This window comes from Eriocheir sinensis, chromosome 28, assembly GCF_024679095.1.
Source record: "Eriocheir sinensis breed Jianghai 21 chromosome 28, ASM2467909v1, whole genome shotgun sequence".
NCBI lineage: Eukaryota > Metazoa > Arthropoda > Malacostraca > Decapoda > Varunidae > Eriocheir > Eriocheir sinensis.
The window spans coordinates 12,597,334-12,618,092 of NC_066536.1; the positions used below are offsets into that span (position 1 = coordinate 12,597,334).

The 20,759-nt window shown below is 46.7% G+C and overlaps 2 protein-coding genes across 3 annotated transcripts in view; both read left to right on the forward strand.

The window, feature by feature from the left end:
• Positions 1 to 5,469, forward strand: part of LOC127004706 (glutamate receptor ionotropic, kainate glr-3-like) — a 56,945-nt gene extending 51,476 nt beyond the window's left edge. Inside the window, exon 15 of the mRNA XM_050872798.1 lies at positions 4,978 to 5,469. Coding sequence (XP_050728755.1) covers positions 4,978 to 5,273 — 296 coding nt within the window. The 3' untranslated portion in view covers positions 5,274 to 5,469. The remainder of the gene's footprint in view (positions 1 to 4,977) is intronic.
• Positions 5,470 to 7,521: 2,052 nt separating this feature from the next.
• On the forward strand, positions 7,522 to 18,244 carry LOC127004546 (sulfoquinovosidase-like). 2 transcript variants are annotated; one of them, XM_050872385.1, is made up of 14 exons: positions 7,522 to 7,657; positions 8,207 to 8,534; positions 9,171 to 9,365; positions 10,060 to 10,252; positions 10,559 to 10,697; positions 11,199 to 11,397; positions 12,429 to 12,570; positions 12,875 to 13,093; positions 13,521 to 13,674; positions 14,903 to 15,057; positions 15,610 to 15,759; positions 16,053 to 16,184; positions 16,697 to 16,818; positions 17,914 to 18,244. In XM_050872385.1, the coding sequence occupies exons 2-14, from the start codon at positions 8,388 to 8,390 to the stop codon at positions 18,124 to 18,126; spliced, it is 2,160 nt and encodes a 719-aa protein (XP_050728342.1). In that variant the 5' UTR covers positions 7,522 to 7,657; positions 8,207 to 8,387; the 3' UTR covers positions 18,127 to 18,244. The 2 variants fall into 2 exon arrangements, with proteins under 2 accessions (XP_050728342.1, XP_050728343.1); XM_050872386.1 differs by lacking the exon at positions 7,522 to 7,657 and adding an exon at positions 7,662 to 7,779 and having other exon boundaries at positions 8,207 to 8,302; positions 9,267 to 9,365.
• Positions 18,245 to 20,759: the final 2,515 nt, after the last annotated feature.

Sequence of the window (20,759 nt, forward strand, 5' to 3'; positions counted from 1 at the left end):
GTACTATGAGCTCTGTGCTCTTCCGTAGGGGAACGGCTGGCTGTCTCGAGAGACCCGCAGCAGACCAAGAGGTGAATTACACACACACACACACACACACACACACATCCTGTATCTTAAGGCTGTCCAGAATCCGCAGAAGAGAATGACGCTGCTAGAATCACGGCGGGGACAGGGGGTGGACAAGGCCGTTCCATTGTTTTTAGTTTTTTTACTTGCAGCTGTTGTGATGACTATGTGGTATGACAAGGCCCCTTTCAGACGTATCGACTTTTCGCCGTGCGCCGTCCACGACACGACGTCGTGCTCTCAAATAACCAAAGGTGTAACGTTTTCACGTGGACCCCGGAACGGAGTCCACGGCCGCCTTGTCACGACGGCGTGAAATGTTCATGGCGCTCAATGGACGCGTTCAGATAAACCGACCTTTCGCCGCCTCGACTCGACGGCGACGTGTCTTCCGGTGTTGCGAGAAATACCTCCTTCCAGAAATAAATCGCTCTGATGTCCACTACGCATGCACTACACAGCAGGAAAACATTAATTTGCCTGGTTTTGTTCTAGTTTGTCCACATGTGGTCTTTGTGATGGTTGGTTACTCCCCGCCAGACAACAGTACACCAAACCAACAGAACAAAAAACTAGAACTGAGTGAACATCAACGTGGGGTAATTCTGTCTAAATTCTGCCCTATTCCTTCCTTATACAGCCTACTCTTGATTAAAAGTGTTGCTTTGATTTTTGTGGCATGTATTGGAGCCGAAAGAGGATAAGTAAACAATTGCGGTGAGTGAAATATAGAATAAGTAGGCAAGTTGAACCTCTGCGAGCTTTTGTAGCTGCGAGCTCGTTTATACAGCACCGGCATTCAGTCACTGTGCACAGCAGGGTAGGCTACTGCTCGCTAGTGATTGTGGAGGACGTGGATGTGTACGTAGCATTGCTGATTAGCGTGGTTTCTGTGGTACAAAAACCTTAAAGAATACATGTCCAAAGCAGAAACCACCGCAGCATGGAGGGAAGTGTGCAATCACCTGAACCCGGACTTGAGTCTGAGTGATGATGCAAAGAAAAAATATGGTGACTACATGTAGCTTTTCTTTTTAAATATAGGTAATACAGGTACGGCAAGTGGTCCTGTGTGTCCATGAGGAGAGAATGTAGGCAACTGCCAACTGGTGGGCAGGGACGGCGCATGATCGTGGTGTGAAGCGGCCGTCGGACAGCCGTCCACACAACGGCGCGCTCTATGGAATACACGACGTCGTGTCGTGGACGGCGCACGGCGAAGAGGCGATACGTCTGAAAGAGGCCTAACACTGCACAATGACTTTCTGGTTGTGTAATAGGAAGGTGACTTTGACACACACACACACACACACACACACACACACACACACACACACACACACATCCTGCATCTGGAGGCTGTCCACAATCCGCAGAAAAGAATGACGCTGGTAGAAACACGGCGGGGGCAGGGGGTAGGCAAGGCCGTTCCATTGTTTTGAGTTTCTTTATTTGCAGCTGTTGTGATGACTATGTGATATGATAACTCTGCACAATGACTTCTCTGGTTGTGTAATAGGAAGGTGACTTTGACATTGCCTAGTTGCGAGCTTCATGATTACCTTTCTTTAAGACATGATGACAGCTCTGAAATGAGTTGCGGGATTACCGTAGAGCCCGTGAGTATGTGTGTTCGGGTAAATTTTAACCTTGAGTATACAGCTAAATAGAAAACATATATGATGACTGGCTTTAACCATTGCCTTTGTTGTGAGCTGCAAGGTTACTGTATAAGTGGTGAGTCTATTCGTGTAGGTAAATTTCAAGCTTTAAGAAAGAGCTAAAATGAGACACCATGATAACTGGCTTCTACCTTTGCCTCTTTTGTGAGCTGCATGATTCCCGTGCTGCCTTCGAGTCTGTGCGTGCATGTACATTTCAAGCTTAAGGAACTGCTGAAAAATAGGTGTTGTTTTTATCGGCGTCGCAGACGCCGATCAACAGATTGTCCATCTTCTTGTTGTTGTTCTCTTCAAGTTGTTTTCCTGGCTTACCCATGCATTGTAGACATGATACAACATGGCATTATAGTTTTTACGTCTTGGCCTGTGGCGCCGGTAGGCCTTCATAGTAGGGCCCGAAGGTCAGCCCCAGCCCGTTGTGGCGCGGGCAAGTGTTTATAGTGGCGCCATCTTTATTTTTCAGCATTTTCCATTTTAGACTCCTAGTTGCATAATATAAAGTGTTGGGGGGTGTTGGAGGGTCATGCGACGCCGATCTAGCACAGTTTTTGTGCCATTAACACTTGTTGCTTTCACAGTTTACATAAGCTCAGGCTTTTTCAGATTATTATTACAAGTTTTCTTCCTAAATAAGGTGATCGATGTCCTATTTTCCCATACAGTCTCCTCAACTATGAAGGAATGAGACACGTTATCTTACTTTCAGGTAATTATTACACACTATGTAACACGATTTTTGTCTTTGACAAGCAAGTGTTATTTTCCAACTCTTTTCATTGCAAAACAATAGAAAATGTCCATTATTCCTGTCAAACTTTGCTTTTGTGGCTTTTAGAATGATGTTTTGCCCCAAAATAGCTAAATTTCACCATTTTCACCATTTTTGGACAGAAAACAAAATAAAAAATGCAAATGACAAAAAATTTTTTTTAAATCTTCTGAAACTAATTTTTAGGATTAAAAATGAACAGTTTTTTCTTGATTTGCGTGAATACAACAAATCACTTTCACGTATGAGCCCCCAAATGTAGTCTCCCATCATGTTTTCATTGAAGGATCCCTGATATCTCTGTTCAAAGTTCATTATATCTTGGTGGAAGCGCTCCCCTTGTTCCTCTGAATATGCTCCCATATTCTCCTTGAAGTTGTCGAGGTGAGCATCTAGGATATGGACCTTCAAGGACATTCTGCAGCCCATCTCACCATAGCTTTTCACTAAAGCTTCAACCAGTTCCATATAGTTATCAGCCTTGTTGTTGCCAAGAAAGCCCTGTACTACAGCAATGAAACACTCCCAAGCTTTTTTCTCCTTTTCTGTGAGCTTCTGTAGAAATTCTGAGCACTCCATAATTTTCCTTACTTGTGGTCCAATGAAGATACCAGTTTTCACCTTTGCCTCTGAAAGCTCAGGAAAGAAGTCTTAAAGATATTTCAAGGCAGCAGACTCCTTGCCAAGAGCTGTAACAAACTGTTTCATGAGACCCAGTTTGATGTGTAGTGGAGGAAACAAAACCTTTTGAGGATTCACTAATGGCTCATGTTTGATATCGTGTGCTCCCACTGTAGTGTCAGTCCTTGGAGGCCAGTGCTTTCTCTGGTAATGTGCTGCTCTGTCTCTACTGTCCCAAAGGCAAAGAAAACAGGGATTCTTGGTTAAACCTCCTTGCAGTGCCATCAAGAAAGCCACCATCTTGAAGTCTCCAATAACTTCCCAGCCATACTTGTTGTAGTTCTAAGTTTCCAGTAGAAGCTTTACACTGCTGTAGTCCTCCTTAAGATGCACAGAATGAGCAAGAGGCAGAGATGGATACTTGTTTCCATTGTGCAGAAGTAAAGCTTTCAGGATTTTGGAGGAGCTGTCATGCTTCCCCCGTGGTCTATGGGCCTCTGGAAGACTCCGGGGGAAGCTTCCAGCACAACACTATAATGAAATATGGCAAAAATGTAAATTCATTGTTCTAACCACAAAAGCAAAGTTTTAGGATTAAAATAACTTTTTCTATTTTATTTAGATGGAAATAACTGGAAAATTATGGTTTGGAGGCAAGGACAAGACATAAGTGAAATTTTGTTGCATAGTGAATTATCTCTCTTTCTCCCTCTCTCACCTGTGCCCTCGCAGATTACTGATCCAGGTGACGCCGCTCCCACACCCAGCACGTTATCAGGTACCGAGGAGTGGGTCGTAAACAGCAACAATGAGTAGTCAAACTGAATATTAGCACCAACTGAGTTTTCACCGGAAGGGAAAATGTGGCACAGAATTCATTATGTTCGTACAGTTGGCAAAAAAATGTTTCGGTTATGAACTCCAATGATGTGTAGTGAAACTGAACATAAGCACCAAGTAAGTTTTCACTGCAAGGTAAAATGTGGCACAGAATTCCTTTTATGCATACAGTCGGCAAAAAAGTATCAAACACCCATGTGATGACTGATTAGAATTTGAGCGAAATCTATAGACATGGTGTTGTGCTGCATGGCTGGATGGGCACCAATGGCTAGAGTCCGCCCATTGGTGCCTGCCTGAGCCACACAACACCATGCCTATAGAAGTGGGAATTAAAATTGGTCTGTAATTGCACCCATCGACACAACACGCACTGGGCATTGCTGCACCTGCACGCCAAGGCCAAGAGTGCTTTGAAACACTCACCGCACCTGTAGATCGCAAATTCGTACACGGAGACAGTCAGTCAGCGGGAGGCAACATAGGCCAAGTGAGTTGACCTTCCTTGGTCCTGGGAAGGAAGATTTACTAATGAAGGGAGGCTGTTTTAGAAATTACTTGTGACAGGGATTCAAGAACAAGAAGTTTGTCACACATGCATAAGGGTGTTGGACAGCATAGGGATGAGCTGGTGCAGTGTGTGTTTGGTCGCCCCACCGCACATGCCACTAACATATTCATGAATTGTAAACTAACGCCTCTCAAAGGGCAAGCAAGGCCCCCTTTGATGGTAACACAAAGGTAAAGGTGTTTGTCCATATCCTCTACAGCGGCAGGGGCGGGCAGCAGCGCCACCTGTGTGCAGGACCAACGGCATAGACGTAGGGGACCAGTTCCCTTCACCTCCGCCTTTGTCCTCCCTAGTTAGGGTTAAACGGGTGCCCCTCAAGGCTGGGTGGGACCAAGGCCCAGCAAATAATCAGGGGATTGTAACATTGCCTACCCTAAACTAGCACCGCCACATCCCCGTACATAATGGCTGGTCTGTTCTCTCAGGGCTCCAGGTCTTCCTCCCCCCGGAGGACTCGCGCGGACACCACCGCCGCCACCACCATGACCTTCACACACCCCTTGACCGCATGCACCAGCTGCGGGCCGTCGCCTTGAAGAATGGCTCCCCGCTGGTCACCGTCATATCCACGCCCTTCCAAAGACACCTCAGCAGGCCCTTGTTTATGCTGCACCCGCCGGCTGAGGGCTGGCGAGTGCTCGAGGCCTCACCGCAAACCCAACACAGACACGCCAGCGACCGAAGAGTGCCGCAGGTCCAGGGTCGTCCGCCCATCAGATAGTCTCTGGAGCAGCGCCACGCCTCGCAGCGGCAACAACACGTGTAGACTAGCCTCGTCAGACACCATTCCCAGTGTATAGGCTCCATGCACGGGGCTCACGCTTGTCGCTCGTGACGACTTTGTATGTACACGATCGTTCCTCGCTCAGGTGTCGACGAGCTGTAAAGGTGCCGTAATATAGTGCATTTGCAGATGCTGTAAGCTTTTGATTAACCCTTACCCACTGCTCACCTCTCCCCCCTTCGCAACGACCTCCCTTCGATCTTGCTGGCCATTTCTTGCAATTTTATTATCTTATATATTTTTTACAGCAGGGATGGCAGAAGGATGGTAGAGGTGTGTTATGAGAGCTAACTTGAACCTCTTCGCAGGGCCCCCTTCCCGTAAAGAGGTGTTGGGAGAGGTAGTGGCTAAGAGTGTTTACAGACGATTGGAGGTACTTTAACAGAATTTTACCCCTCGCTGTTCCAGTATCATAAAAGTAATAACAGAGGCGGTGACTACTTGAGTGTACCGTATCGTAATAGTAGGACAGCGGAGTTATTATTATTATTGATGTTCATGAAAGGGCATCAGAGGGGGAAAATAAAAGTAAAAACATTTAGACCCAAACAGAGTCCCCTCGATGAGCAGCCGTTGATATGAAAGATAAGAGACAGCGGCAGTGAAGTAAGGAGAAGAATTAAAAAAAAAGAGAGGGTACAAACAGTTGCACAATGAGTAAGCAGGAGAAGGTTGATTTTTGCTTTCAACTCACCAATGTTGACAAGAAAAGCAATCTCATCTAGAAGTGGCAGAGATAACGAGTATGTGTGTTGCTTTGGCTCGCCTGGACGTGTGGTTGTGGGTGTGGTCAGCGTAGGGGATCCTCTTGCACAGCCTTGCCGCGTGTCTCCCAGCCCGCGATGTAGAAATGTTCTAATATAAGTAAAACCATGACAAATATGATCAGCAAATATGCATACACATTTCATATTAGTATTATAACGTTTGAAAGAACCGTTAACTTATTATGGACAAAATATTTCTAGGCATATAAAGGAACGTGGCATACATATTTTACAGTGTTGCTAAAAAAATGCTATACTTATTACCGAGTTTCCCTTTCGTTTTGGGTTGTGTAAGAAGTTTCGCAATTATATTTAGATTATATCGTGAAGGAATGTACGTTAAAATAAGCTGACATAAGTAAGAAAAAATACATTCAAATCCAGAGAGAGAGAGAGAGAGAGAGAGAGAGAGAGAGAGAGAGAGAGAGAACCAACGTGGGGTTATAAACGTGGCAACGCTGTACTCCCGCTTGTTCCTCACACGCCACAGACAGCCGCACATTTAGCTGAGCCAGACTATAGTCCTCTATACTCTTATTATGGAGACACATGGGGTCGTTCATTTCGTCACCTAAGCACACACATTTGACAAAGCTTTCCTAGGAGTTTGGGGCATTTTCAGGGCTAGTTTTATGTCCCCGGAGGTAGCTGACCCTTCTTCTGTGCCATGAAGCTAAGACATCACTCATAAGAACCCGACTGGTCTCCTGCTTGGTCTTTGGAAATAGTTGATGTGAGAGTCGGAAGCGTCTAACAATCCCGACCACGACCTCTTACCCATAACAGACTAGATATTTATGGCCCGGTAGACAGTGCCGGAAGAAGAACGAAGCTGCTGTGATGGAGGGAATTTTGAATCGTATTACTAAACATTTCGTCGCCCAAGAACACATATTTGACAAGGCTTTCGTAGGAGGTTTATTCATTTCCGGGAGTAGTTTTATGAGCCTGGTGGTAGTTTGACCCTTCCTCAGTAGCATGAACCTAAAGAAACACTCATTAGAACCCGTCAGACCCCCTTTTTGACCCTTAGAAATAGTTGACGTGAGAAGCCAAAGTGTCTTATAATACCGACCTTTGTCCTCCTGACCATAGAAACACATATCCTCCTACCCATTATATAACAGACTAGATATCTATGGCCAGCTAGTCGGGGCATGATGAAAAGAGAAGCTGCCATGACGGAGGGCCACAGGCTTGCAATTTTCTGTAATCTACCCTTAACGTTCGAATCATGGGACCACCTACCCATTACACCCTATACCCATACTATGCTGCCCATAGAGTACAGACTGTATAGAGTTATAAACAGAGACCAGTCCATCCGGGTACAATGAAGGGAGAAGCGGTTATGAAGGAAGCACAAACTAACTTTTTCCTAGTCTGACTCACATCCTGGAGCCACCTGTTCCCGTACCCATACCTGAACATTGTGAAACCTCTTGATAATGTGCAGCCGTCGCCTCCCAGGTCATCACTCTGCCCCTGGCGTGCGGCGGTGAAAGTGAATGCCGGTTTCTGTTCTGCGGCAGCTGGGGACTTGATTAATTAAGGGTATGTTGTTTGTGAAGGCACCTAAGATCAGTTAAATGGACGAAGAGGTAGCCTTTACAGGGGCTTCCTTTTCCAACCGTGTGGCTTTAATACATGTTCCTAAGGTGTGCTCTGTAAGTGTGGTGAGTATTTTTATCTTAAATATATGTCGTCACTTCAGGGATGGAGAACCGGCTATATAATTAATAAGAACATAAGAACATAAGAACGTAAGGAGTCTGCAAGAGGCCGGTTGGCCTATACAAGGCAGCTCCTGTACACTCAACCCCACCTTACCTCACCATCCATGGTTTTATCTAACCTCTTCTTGAAGGTATCTATGATATTGGCACCCACAACATGGCTCCCAAGCCTGTTACATTCGTCTACCACTCTACTGATGAACCAATTCTTGCCTATGTCTTTGTTGAAGTTGAATTTGTTTAACTTAAAACCATTGCTACGCGTCCTACCTGGCTCTTTTACTATCAAAATCGTAATGACATCCCCTTTGTTAACCTTTACTGCGACCCTGAATATACACCTGAATATACATTCCTCTCCCATCAGGTGTTCAGCCACGACGCAAACGACCCAATCTTCAGCATCGGCTCGGGACGCACCAACTTCAGCGAGCTGCACGGCAACTTCGAGATCAAGGACGAGGTGTTGCAGAAGCTCCCCCTCGACGGTTTCTCCTTGGTGTCTCCGAATAACGCCTCTCAGACGCTGTTGCTGGAACTTCAGAGGAATGACCAGCGGGAGGATGAGGCAGCGGGTCGGGGAAGTGCTGCTGGTGCTGGTGCTGGGGCTGGTGGCTGCGGCGAGACTGGGCAGCGCCGAGGTCACCTTCACCCCCACGGAGGAAGGCTTCACCATCAGCTTCCAGGGAGAAACGGTGAGAGGGGTGCAAGGGTGGACCAGAGTTGCATGTGTTACGTCTGGTGAAAGTTTGCGTGTGAACAGTCTCTGGGCAGCCTACACGTACACTTATGAGTTATGAGGGACTTATTTGGTTATGTTGTGGTGGGAGGTGAGACGTGATATGCTGTTTGTGATGAGTATTGTGATGTAGAAGAGGAGATAATGAAAGTCATGGAGAGATAAGAGAGAATGGGGCTTGAATGGTGAAAGAGAGGGAAGGGACATTTTTTGGGATTCATTTGGTTATGTTGTGGTGGGAGCCGAGGTGAGGTGTGCTGTTTGTGATGAATATTGTGATGTAGAAGAGGAGAGAATGAAAGTTATGGAGAGATAAGAGAGAATGGGACTTGAAGGATGAAAGAAAGGGAAGAAGAGGGAAGTTGATGTTGCTGCTGATAATAATAATACGTATGTCTCCCCGCAACTTACATTTTCTTTTATGAAGTCACGAAGATCTAAAGAAAATGGGCATACTAGGATCAACTAAACGACGAACGAAGGGGGAACATGTTGGAGGAGGAGAAGGATACTGAAGATAAAGATGATACTAAACTAAATCAAAATCACTCACTCAACCACTCCACCACTCCACCAATCCTCTCCCCAACAGGTGTTCAGCCACGACGCAAACGACCCAATCTTCAGCATCGGCTCGGGACGCACCAACTTCAGCGAGCTGCACGGCAACTTCGAGATCGAGGAAGAGGTGTTGCAGAAGCTCCCCCTCGACGCCTTCTCCTTGGTGTCTCAGGATGGCGCCTCTGTCCACGTCACCCTCACCACCGCCGAGGACCCAAATCTGAAGGTAGGCGGGGCGGGGGCTGTGAAAGAGAGACAGAGGGACAGTGAGAAAGGGAAGTGGACGATGTGGGGGTGGTGCAAGGAGAGAGACAAAGTGAGACGGAAGTGGACTATTCAAGGGCGGTGCAAGAAGGGAGAGGGAGAGATAGCAACAGACGGAGAAGGGGAGTGGGCGGTGGGGGTTGATGCAATTAGGGAGAAAGAGAGATAGAGAGGAAGGGAAAGGAGTAAAAGGAAGAGATAGAATAATCTGACGGTGGGAGAGTACTGCAGTGAGAGAGAAAAAAGGAGGAGGAAGAGAGAAGAAAGGAAGTAATGAAAATATAAGAGAATAGAACTTAAAGGGTAAAAGAAAGGGAAGGGAAGAAAGATAAAGTGAGAAAACAGGCAAAGACAGGGTGTACAGAAAAGGAGAGAAGGGTAGATAGAAGGATAGGAAAGAGAGGGACAGGAGGGATGAAAGAGAAGAAGGGGAGAGTATACCTATAAGTAGATGGAAGGGAGGGAATTATATGAAAGAAAAGACTTTAGGAAGGGCGAAAGAGAGGAAAGGAGGCACAGAGGGAGGGTAGAGAAAAGAGAAGGATATGTAAGAGAGTGCATGGAAGGTATCTTAGTAAAGGAGAGCTTGCAACATGGCCGAAAAACACATGTACACAAACTCCCATATTATTCCCTCTTTCCTCGTCCTTGTATAGGTTGACTTCTACCTGGCGGAGATTAGCCAGAACTCCATCGACATCTCCACCGTCACCACCAACGCCGGCGCCTACAACCGGCTGTGGGTGCGGCTGTGGGCGGAGGCGGAGGAGCAGGTGTGGGGCGTGGGGGAGCAGTTCTCGTACCTCAACCTCCGGGGCCGACACTACCCCGTGTGGACCAGCGAGCAAGGTGAGTCCTCATGTGGCAGGTGTCCGTCCGTGTCCTTCCTCTCCTCTCACGGCCATGGTGGTGAAGGTGTGTTGAGCAAGAGGGCCAATTATAAAAGAACGTTTGTTGCCTTATAATAATTGGTTCGTTTAGATATAACTGTGAACCAAAGTAAGAAAGTAAAAGAGAAAGGAAACAAATTAATAACTCGGTTTAGATTTTGGGTGTTTGTGTGAGTCCGTATATGTGTGTGTGTGTGTGTGTGTGTAAGCGCCGCGCCACGCACATCTCCCGTCAGCCCTAATATTATCGCGTCATACCTTGCAGGCGTGGGGCGTGACGGGGGGGTGATTGCCAACGCGAGTGACGTGGACGGAGGCGCCGGCGGGGAGTACTACACCACCTACTTCCCTCAGGCATCCTACCTCTCCTCCAGGCGCTACTCCCTGTTCATTGACGACCCAAGGTGAACATCGCCCCCACAGATTCTACCGTGATCTCTTATATGTATAGATCCCAAGCGTCCGTATGTTATCTAGTGGTTAGGTTAGGTTAGGTTAGGTTAGGTTAATATATGTACAGATCCCAAGCGTCCGTATGTTATCTCGTGATCAGTGTTTTGGGGAGCATATGCTATAGCTGCGCGTGACATTGGAGCTCGTCTCTGAGGCCACGCGCTCCCATTATAGATAAATGTAAGGGTTTTTGACTCTAGTTCGTCGGAGGCGCGAATCGATGTTTTTTTATAGTGACGTCTATATCGCATTTTTATATAATTTAGTTTGTTCGAAAAACTAATGCTTTTGCTGCTGCTGCTATCACGTACTACAATGTAACTCCTGTATTTCTAGAGAGGTAAATATATTCTTCAAGCATATAATTACAACATAGCCTTGGTTGGTCGACTTTAATGTGAGACCGACTTTTCCACGTGTTTGTGCGGCCATTCATCGCGTCCCCCTCACAGGTACTTGGTGTTCAACTTCTCGGATGCGTCCCGCCACGAGGTGTTCCTGCACAACCACGTCTTCCACGCCACGCTGCTCCGGGAGGCGACGCTGATGGCCACCGTGCAGGCCGTCACCACCGCCCTGGGCACGCAGCCTCAACTCCCGGACTGGATTCTGCGGGGCGCCATTCTGGGTGTGCAGCAGGGAACGGAGGAGGTGAGGCCAGCAGAGGAGTGTAGTAGTAGAAGTAGTAGTTGTAGTAGTAGTAGTAGTCTTGACGCTCAGCAATACCAAAATATATATAAAAAAAGAGAAAGAAAGACGAAAAAGGAAGAGATGAAACACAGAAAAAGAAGATATAAGTGGAGGAAAGAGAGAGAGAGAGAGAGAGAGAGAGAGAGAGAGAGAGAGCTGAAGGACACCACTCCACCCTAATTTGACCTCTCTTCTGACCTGTCGTTCTGTTTTCTTTTGTAGGAGCAGCGTTTAGCGGGATTTTTTGTTCCTGTTCTTGTTTTTTTCCCCCGAGCTGCCCCTTTTTTTTCAGTAGAGGCAACAGTTCAAGGGCGAAAAAAAAAAAAAGGAAACAATAATGAAAAAAATAGCCCGCTACTCACTGCTCCTAGAAAAGAGTCAAGAGAAGTGGCCGAAAGATAGGTCGATTTCGGGAGGAGAATGTTAAAAAAAAGGCTACCAAAGCGGGCAAGGGACTGATTTAAACTGTTATCTCTCTTTCATGTCCTCATTTACTCACCAATACTAATATTTACTCACCAATTCTAATATTTACTCACCAATACAACACTTACTCACCAATACAACATTTACTCACCAATACAACATTTACTCACCAATACAACACTTACTCACCAATACAACACTTACTCACCAATACAACACTTACTCACCAATACAACATTTACTCACCAAAACAACATTTACTCACCAATACAACACTTACTCACCAATACAACATTTACTCACCAAAACAACATTTACTCACCAATACAACACTTACTCACCAATACAACATTTACTCGGGCTTTTTTTTCACATTTGTTACCTTTTTTTATGCCCATGAACTGACTCCTCTGCTGTAAAAAAAAAAAAAAAAAAAAAAAACTCACCGATACAACATTTACTCACCAATACAACATCAGGCACCAATAAACAATGTAACACCCCCGGCCGTCACGTAAGGGCCATCATGTCAGGTGTAGTGAAGTAAGGTCCATGCGTCCCCTCAGATGTTGTTCCACTACGAGGAGGCGAAGGTGGCGGGGGTGGACGTGAGCGGCCTCTGGATCCAGGACTGGTCGGGCTCCATTGAGACGATGCTGGGTCACCGCGTCTACTGGAACTGGCGCTGGAACCAAACCTACTACCCGGGTGAGCGAGAGAAAGGGAGTGTTGTAGTAGCAGTAGTAGTAGTAGTAGTAGTAGTAGTAGTAATAGTAGTAGTAGCAGTAGCAGTAGTAGAAAAATAGATAATTGCTGTACCTTATCTTCACCCTCCTCCTTCTCTGCTTTCTGTCTACTACCTGGGTAAGAGAGTATAGTAGTAATAACATTAGTAATAGTAGTAGTAGTAGTAGTAGTAGTAGCAGTAGTTGTAGTAGTAGTAATAGGAGAAGAAGACTAGATAACCCATGTATCCTCTCTTCACCCTCCTCCTTTCCTGCCTCATCCTCAGACCTGGACCTGGCCATCGAGACTCTGGCGCAGGAGGGCGTGCGGGTGCTCACCTACATCAACCCTCACCTGATCGAGGGCAGCGACATGTTCGAGGAGGCGGCGGCGCAGGGCTTCCTCATGACGGACTCGGAGGGCAATGCGTTCAGGCAGGACTTCGGCGGGTTCTTGGCGGGCACTGTGGACCTCCTGAACCCGGATGGCTTCAACTGGTATAAAGGTGTGTATGGAAGGAGAGGGGGGAAGGGGTGAGGGTGTATGTGCGTGGGTGGGTGTGAGTGTGTTCTAAAGACTCACTGATCTTCCTAAATTAATCTATTTTTTTGTATTCTAAGACAAAATTGTGAAGAAATGCGTGTGTCTGTGTGTCTGTGTGCTGTAAATACTCTCACGATCTTCTTTAATTCCCTTTTTTTTATTCTAAGACGAAATTGATGAGATGTGTGTGTGTGTGTGTGTGTGTGTGTGTGTGTGTGTGTGTGTGTGTGTGTGTGTGTGTGTGCTCTGAAGACTCACCTAATCTTTCTTAATTCACTTTTTCATTCAAAGGCGATATTGAGAAGATCTATGTGTGTGTGTGTGTGTGTGGGGGGGGGGGGTTACTGACTCACCCATCTTCCTCAATCCACTTTTCTTTCCCTTCTAAGCCGAGATCGAGAAGAACATGATCGCTATGGGCTTCGGCGGCTGGATGGCGGACTTCGGGGAGTACACGCGGCTGGACATGTTCTCCGCGCAGACGAACCACGACGCCGAGACCCGCCACAACCTCCTTCCCGTCGCCTGGGCCCACTGCAACAGGTGTGTGTGTGTGTGTGTGTGTGTGTGTGTGTGTGTGTGTGTGTGTGTTAACCTTGACCCTCGTTACAACATATTACTTCCATACCTTCCCCCATCCTTACCTACCTGTTTGTCCATCTGTCTTTTTTTTTTGTCTGTCTGTCTGTCTCATGTTTAATCGTCAGTGTCTATTTATCTGACTGTCTATCTATATGTCATCTGTCTGTCTGTATATATGTCTATCATTCCCTGTCATTTCACTTATCTATATGCTAGTTTTTGTCCCTTAACCTCAACATTCCGTTAAAGTCTATACTTACACGATCATCTTTCTTACAATCTATTTCGTATACTTAACAAAATCCTCTAACCAGACCTAGCGATCTAACTCTCCATGAAACAGAATCAAATTAATCTTATTTTACCTAACCACCTAACTCTTTACGTAACACAACAAACAACCTAACAAAAGAAACCTAATGCAACCTAACCTAACCTAACTTTACCTTCCATCACCTCACTTTACCTCTCCGCTATACACTCTTCATGAAACACAATTAACTCAACCTTCTAACTAATTACCTGACACAACAAACAACCCAACAGACGAACCCTAATCTAACCTACCTAACCTAACCTAACTTAACCTTACCTCCCATCACCTCACGTAACCTCTCCACCTATACACTCTTCATGAAACACAATTAACTCAACCTCGTTCAATCTAACCATTTACCTGACACATTATACAACCAAACAAACGAAACCTAATCCAACCTAAGAACATAAGAACATAAGAACATAGGAGTCTGCAAGAGGCCGGTAGGCCTGTACGAGGCAGCTCCTCTGAACCTAAGCTCCCGTGTATCTAACCCCACCTAATATCGCTGTCCATGAATTTATCTAATCTATTTTTGAATGTGACAATTGTATTGGCACTCACCACATGACTGCTAAGCCTATTCCACTCATCCACCACCCTGTTTGTAAACCAATTTCTGCCTTGTCCCTGTTGAATCTGAATTTATCCAGTTTAAACCCATTACTTCGTGTCCTACCCGGTTCTCTTACCTACAAAACCTTATGAATGTCTCCCTTATTAAAGCCCTTTATCCATTTATCCATTTATCCAACCTATCTAATCTGACCTAACCTAACCTAACCTAATCTAACCTAACCTAACCTAACCTAGCCTAGCCTAACCTAACCTCCCTTCATCTCACGTAACCTCTCCACCTATACACTACAGGGCGGCGCTGGAAGACAGTGGCCAGCTGGGTGTGATGGTGCCCTTCATGCGCTCCGGGGGTCTGGGCTCCTCCGGGTACCAGGTGCTGTCGTGGGCCGGGGACCAGAACGTCAACTGGGCCTTTGGTGACGGTCTTCCCACCACTATTATTGCGGGTGAGGCTGCTTGTGTGTGTGTGTGTGTGTGTGTGTGTGTGTGTGTGTGTGTGTGTGTGTGTATGGGGGGGGGGGAATGTGTGTGGAAATACCCTCGCTGGTGGGGAGGAACCTTCATCTATTTTGTCCTGTTCTACCACACGTAGATTACTAGTAGTAGCGGCAGTAAACAGACACCCTCGCCATAGACCGATAAGTCTTCTGGTGTCTGTTCTTCCTATGTATTCCTATGTATTCATCCTCCTTCCTTTTATTCCCTCACCCACCCCCATGCACTCATTCGCAGCCTCGCCACTCTCACCCTCAACTTCGTAATTTCCACCACACTTTCCATCTCAATCATCCTCACCATCACCAGCACCTTCATCTATTTTTTTTTTACACTCCCTCCATCTCCCTCACCGTCACCATCTCCACTCTCACCTTACCATCTCCACCCTCACCTACGCACCCTTATCCCCTCCATCACCACCTTCATAATCTTCCTCACCCTCCCCTTCACCACCATCCTCACCTACGCCCCCTCACCCCTCCATTCCCCGCCTCCCGTAGCGCTGAGCCTGGCAATGAGCGGGATGGGGGTGACGCACTTCGACATCGGCGGCTACACGACCCAGGCGCCCGTGTTAGCAAGGACCAAAGAGCTGTTCCTGCGGTCCGCCGAGTACGCCGTCTTCACCCCCGTCATGAGGACACACGAAGGTAAAGGAGATAAGGGATTGATCGGCTGACTAACCTCCTTGTGTGTGTGTGTGTGTGTGTGTGTGTGTGTTCAGGATTGTTTATTGATGTTCTTTTTGTTATTGTGCTTTTTCCCTTCGTTCCTTCCTTCCTTCGTTCGTTCCTTCGTTGAGCTGTATGCATCATTAACTCCTCCTCCTCCTCCTCCTCCTCCTCTTCCTTCTCCACTTCCTCCACTCCTACTCCTACTACTACCACTACCACCACCATTACTACCACTACTACCACTGAACAACCTTTCCCCACTCCCACAGGCAACAAACCAGAGTCTAACCACCAGTTCTACAGCGACCTGGACACGCTGCTTCAGTTCGCCCGCCTCAGCAAGATGCACACCCGCCTCCTGCCCTACACTCGCTCCCTCCTGCAGGACCTCGAGGCGACAGGTTGGTGCTGTGTGCTGTCTATTCCTCCTTTCATTTGATATCCTATACTTCCTTCTTTATCTCTTTACTTTTACTTTTTTTCTTTATCTTTTTCAATATACTATTTTTTCATCTCTTCCTTTTTTTTTCCTTTTTTTTATGTTTATTCCTTGTCTCCTCCTCCCCGCCAATCTATTCCTCATTTCATTTGATCTCCTATAATTCCCTCTTTATCTCTTTACTTTTACTTTCTTTTTTTATTTCTTTCAATATACTATCTTTTTATCTCTTCCTTTTTTTTCTTTTTTTGTTTACTGCTTGTCTCCTTCTCACCGTCAATCTGTTCCTCCTTTCATTTGATCTCCTTCCTTCTTTATCTCTTTCAATATATTATCTTTTTATTTCTTTCCTTTTTTTCCTTTTTTTATGTTTATGCCTTGTCTCCTTCTCCCTGACAATCTATTCCTATTCTCTCCGATTCGCCGATACCTCTCTCTCTCTCTCTCACCCTCCCGCCCCGCCCCTCCACGCAGGCACACCGGTCCAGCGGCCTCTCTTCCTGGACTTCGAGAACGACCCCCTGGCCTTCGATGTCGAGTACCAGTATATGTTCGGCCCCGACCTGGTGGTGGCGCCTATTCTCTACAAGGGCGTGGTAAGACGACTACATTCACTACTAGGAATAATGATACTACCAATACTAATACTAATACTAATACTAATAATGCAAATACTACTACTAATAATACTAATACTGGCAATACTAATACTAATACTAATAACGCAAATACTACTGATACCAATTCTAACACTAATACTACCAATACTAATACTAATCCTACATTAATACTAATTCTACATAAACGATTCCCTTTCCCGTTAGACATAAGGCATTTTCTCGCGTGTATAGAGTGCGGCCCAGTATAAGATGAGGTCTAGTCGTTACGTTGTTGACTCGTCTTCTAATCATCAACAGGAAGCAAGCGCAAGCAAATTCTAGGGGAGCAGCATATTCACCCAATCTGGCGGACTATGTAGCTACCGTGGATGAAGTTAGGACCAATCATAGGATGAGTTAGGGCAGGCCACGCGTTGCCAGCTGGCGTGACCCTTTCTGACCATGCCTTACGTGAATGGTCTGCGGCCCGTTTTCTCAGACGCATTCGGCTCTCACATCAATTATTGCCAGAGGCCGCAAAGGAGGTTATTCTAGTTCTCTTGAGTGTTTTCACGTACACGGTGCAGAAACCTTGTCATACTACCACTAGACTCGTGAAACTATGTACCCTTGGCAATACTAAAGCCCCGTTCACACTGTGCCGACTCTGGGCCACGACAACCCAGCGACTCAAGGAACACGAGGTCTTGGGTGTGAAATGTTGATATGAATGGGTCGCACATAGTCTTTCCGATCATATGCGACCCTTCCACATCAAGATTTCACGCCCAAGACCTCGTATACCCCGAGTCGCTGGGTTGTCGTGTCCCAGAGTCGGCACAGTGTGAACGGGGCATAACACAATCTCCACGGAAGCTTTATCAAATCTGGGTGTGTAAGCCCCGAAATGTTTGAGAATTTTGGTCTAAATTTCTTCCGGGGTACATAGTTTTTCCAGGCTTGGTGTGTGCGGGCGGGCAGGGAAGTGCTAGAGCAGCCTTTCCTATGAACACACAAGCGTGAACCAGGCGACACCATTCTTGGGCATGAACCTGTGCCCGTGAATCACGCTCCGGCTCTCCCTTGCTTCAGGAACAAGGGGAAGCGTACCTGCCTGGCGCGGGCGTGGAGTGGGTGCACCTGTGGGGGGACGGGACGCCTGTGGCCGGCGGGACGCAGCAGGTGGTGTCTTCCCCCATCGGCTACCCGCCAGTCTTCTACAGGAAGGGGTCCCCGTACGAGGCGCTCTTCCAGGAGATTGCAGTGGAGTTCGGACGCGCCGGGGGCCTGGCGGAGCTGCACTAATTCTCCCTCCCCTGAACGAAGGCCTACATGATGTCGTCGAATCATTGTTACAGTTCACCGCCGACTCCCACTCCTGTAATCCAAATAGTCTTAACTTAAAACAATGTAGAAATTTAAACTCATTTTCTCCACCTGACAACTCGACGCAACGTTCCAAACATCCATCCCCTATTCATCAATAACACACAGCTGTCCTCTTCCTATAATTATATTAAACATCCTCAGTCAATCCTTAACTTCAGATCTCAACTGGAAAATTTTCCATTTACTGACTGTCTTGTCTTTTGAAAATACTCCTTTATCGATATTTTCATGATAACTGGACTCCTGAACTTGATAACTGCATGCCTCTAACGCTACCGCTGCCTCGCTGCACGCGACTTTCTACTCTAGCTTATACTCTTAGGCTATCCAGATTCCTAATGCAAGCGTCAACCAGTATCTTTATTCTTTCATCCCTGACACTTTTAAACTCACTCATACGATTTGAACGCTTTCGAGAGGAGTATTAGCCTGTCTTGACTATTGTTTTGAACCTCTCCTGCCCTCTGTAAAAGTGCTCTGTGGTACTGTTTCTTTTTCTTATGTCTGTTTTTGTCTTGCTCTTAATTGATGTCTCTTTATATTGACCAAATAAGAAAATAAAAACGGAGGGAGAAGGACGGAAAAGGAAGAGATAAAGAAAAGAAAAAAAGATGAGTAAAGGGAGAGAGAAAGATGGAGGAGAGAAAAACTATAGCACCCTCTTATCCTCCTCCTCCTCCTCCTCCTCCTCCTCCTCGTCTTCCCTTTCAGTTGTTGCCTCGTCCTGATGAGAAGTTTGGTTCAAGTCGGTAAATCTTTCCTCTTGGTTAAGTCACAACAGACAGACAGACGGCGAGAGGCACTTACGTCACTCCGCCTCTGCTCCTAATACCTCCCCACCTCCTCCTCTCTCTTTCCCTCCTCTTTCCCCTCCTCTTTCTCTTCCCTTAATCTTACGCACTCTCCCTCCTCCATCCTCGTCTCTAGCTCTAACTCCCCCTCCTCTTACCTCTTTCCTCCTTTCTTTCCCTCCTTCTTTCCCTTTCTCTTCCTTCTCTTTCTCTTCTCCCTCCTTCCTCTTCGTATATTCCTTCAGCTCTTCCTACTTTACCTCTTTCTTCCTCTCCTTCCTTTCTTCCTCTCCTTCCTTCCTTTCTTCCATTCTCTCCTTTTTCTCTGTCTTTTTCTCCGCCTCCTCTCTTTCTCTTCCCATTTCTCTTCCTCTTCCTCTTCCTCTTCCTTTCCCCTCACACTCTCTTCTCTTCTCTTCTCGTCTATATCTCTTTCCTCTTATCCATTGTTCCTTCCTTCCGTTCTTTCCTCTTCCTTTCCCTCTGTCCTTTCCTCCTTTCCTTCCTTTCTTCTGTTCTTTCCTTCCTCTTTTTCTCCTTTTACTTTGTTCTTTACTCTTCCCTTGTCTCCCTCTTTCTCTCCCTTCCTTATGTCAGTGCTTTCTCATTCTCCCTCATTCATCACTTACCTATCCTCCTCTTTCTCCTCTTTTTCCTCTTCATCTTTGGACGGTTTTCACTTCCGCCACTTAATTCCTCCCTCCTCTTATCTCTCCTTTTCTCTTTCTCTCCCTTCCTTCTCTCTCCCTCCTCCTCCACCCCTGTTTTCCCTCTCTCCCTCCATCCTCGACCCTCTCTCTATTCTCCCTTCTCTCCCTCCTTCCTAAACCTACTCCCTCCCCTCCTCTCCCTTCTCCTCCTCCTCCTCCTCTTCTCCCTCCTCTCCCTCCATGCTCCATCTCCTCCTCCTCCTCCTCCTCCTCTTCCTCTTTTCTCTTAAAAAAAAGACTAAAAGTTCTTTGCACTGAGTAACCGAGTCGCTCACTTTTATTCCAGAGCAGGAAAGTTTCTCCGACGCCTTTCTCCTCCTCCTCCTTCTCCTCCTCCTCCTTCTCCTCCCCCTCCTCCTCTTCACCTTCACCTTCACGAAGAGTAGCGAGGCGAGTATCGCTTGGGGATAAAATTTTGGCCTCAATAATATGGAAATTATATGCCGCTTCAAAATTACATCAACTTCTCTCTGTAAAGACTCGTGTTCGCCCCTTCTCGTCGACCTTTTGAATTTGCCTCGCGCGCCTTTTTGTGTGAAGCGTCACATGGCGGGCGGGAGACGAGCGCTAAGAGGATCAACACAAATCCCGTAGCAAAGCCGATTGGATCCTATTGAGGAGCGCGCCTAGGTGATTAAATTCTAATTACGAAAATGGCGCCGATTCGCAAGTGTTAATAGAATGGTAATGAAGTGAGAGATTGAGGAGTTTATGAGCAAACACGCTGCACGAGGAGATACGAGACGCGCCTTTGTCGGAGTTTAATGATTTTTCCTGCCGAGGCTCTTCTTGGAGACGCCCGTGTTGTTTGTCCCCTTAATGGCCCGGCCCTGTCCCGCCTCCGCCGCCACCACCACCACCACCACCGACAGGCTCCTCCTCCACCTCTTCCTCCCCCTCCTCCTGTTCCTCCTTCTCCTTCTCCCTCATCGCCGCTAGCCAGGACACGCACACGCAAGGGAACTGACTGACTGAGGTGGAGGGAGTTTTGCGTGTGTGTGTGTGTGTGTGTGTGTGTGTGTATTTTGGGAATGACGGAGTGAGGAAA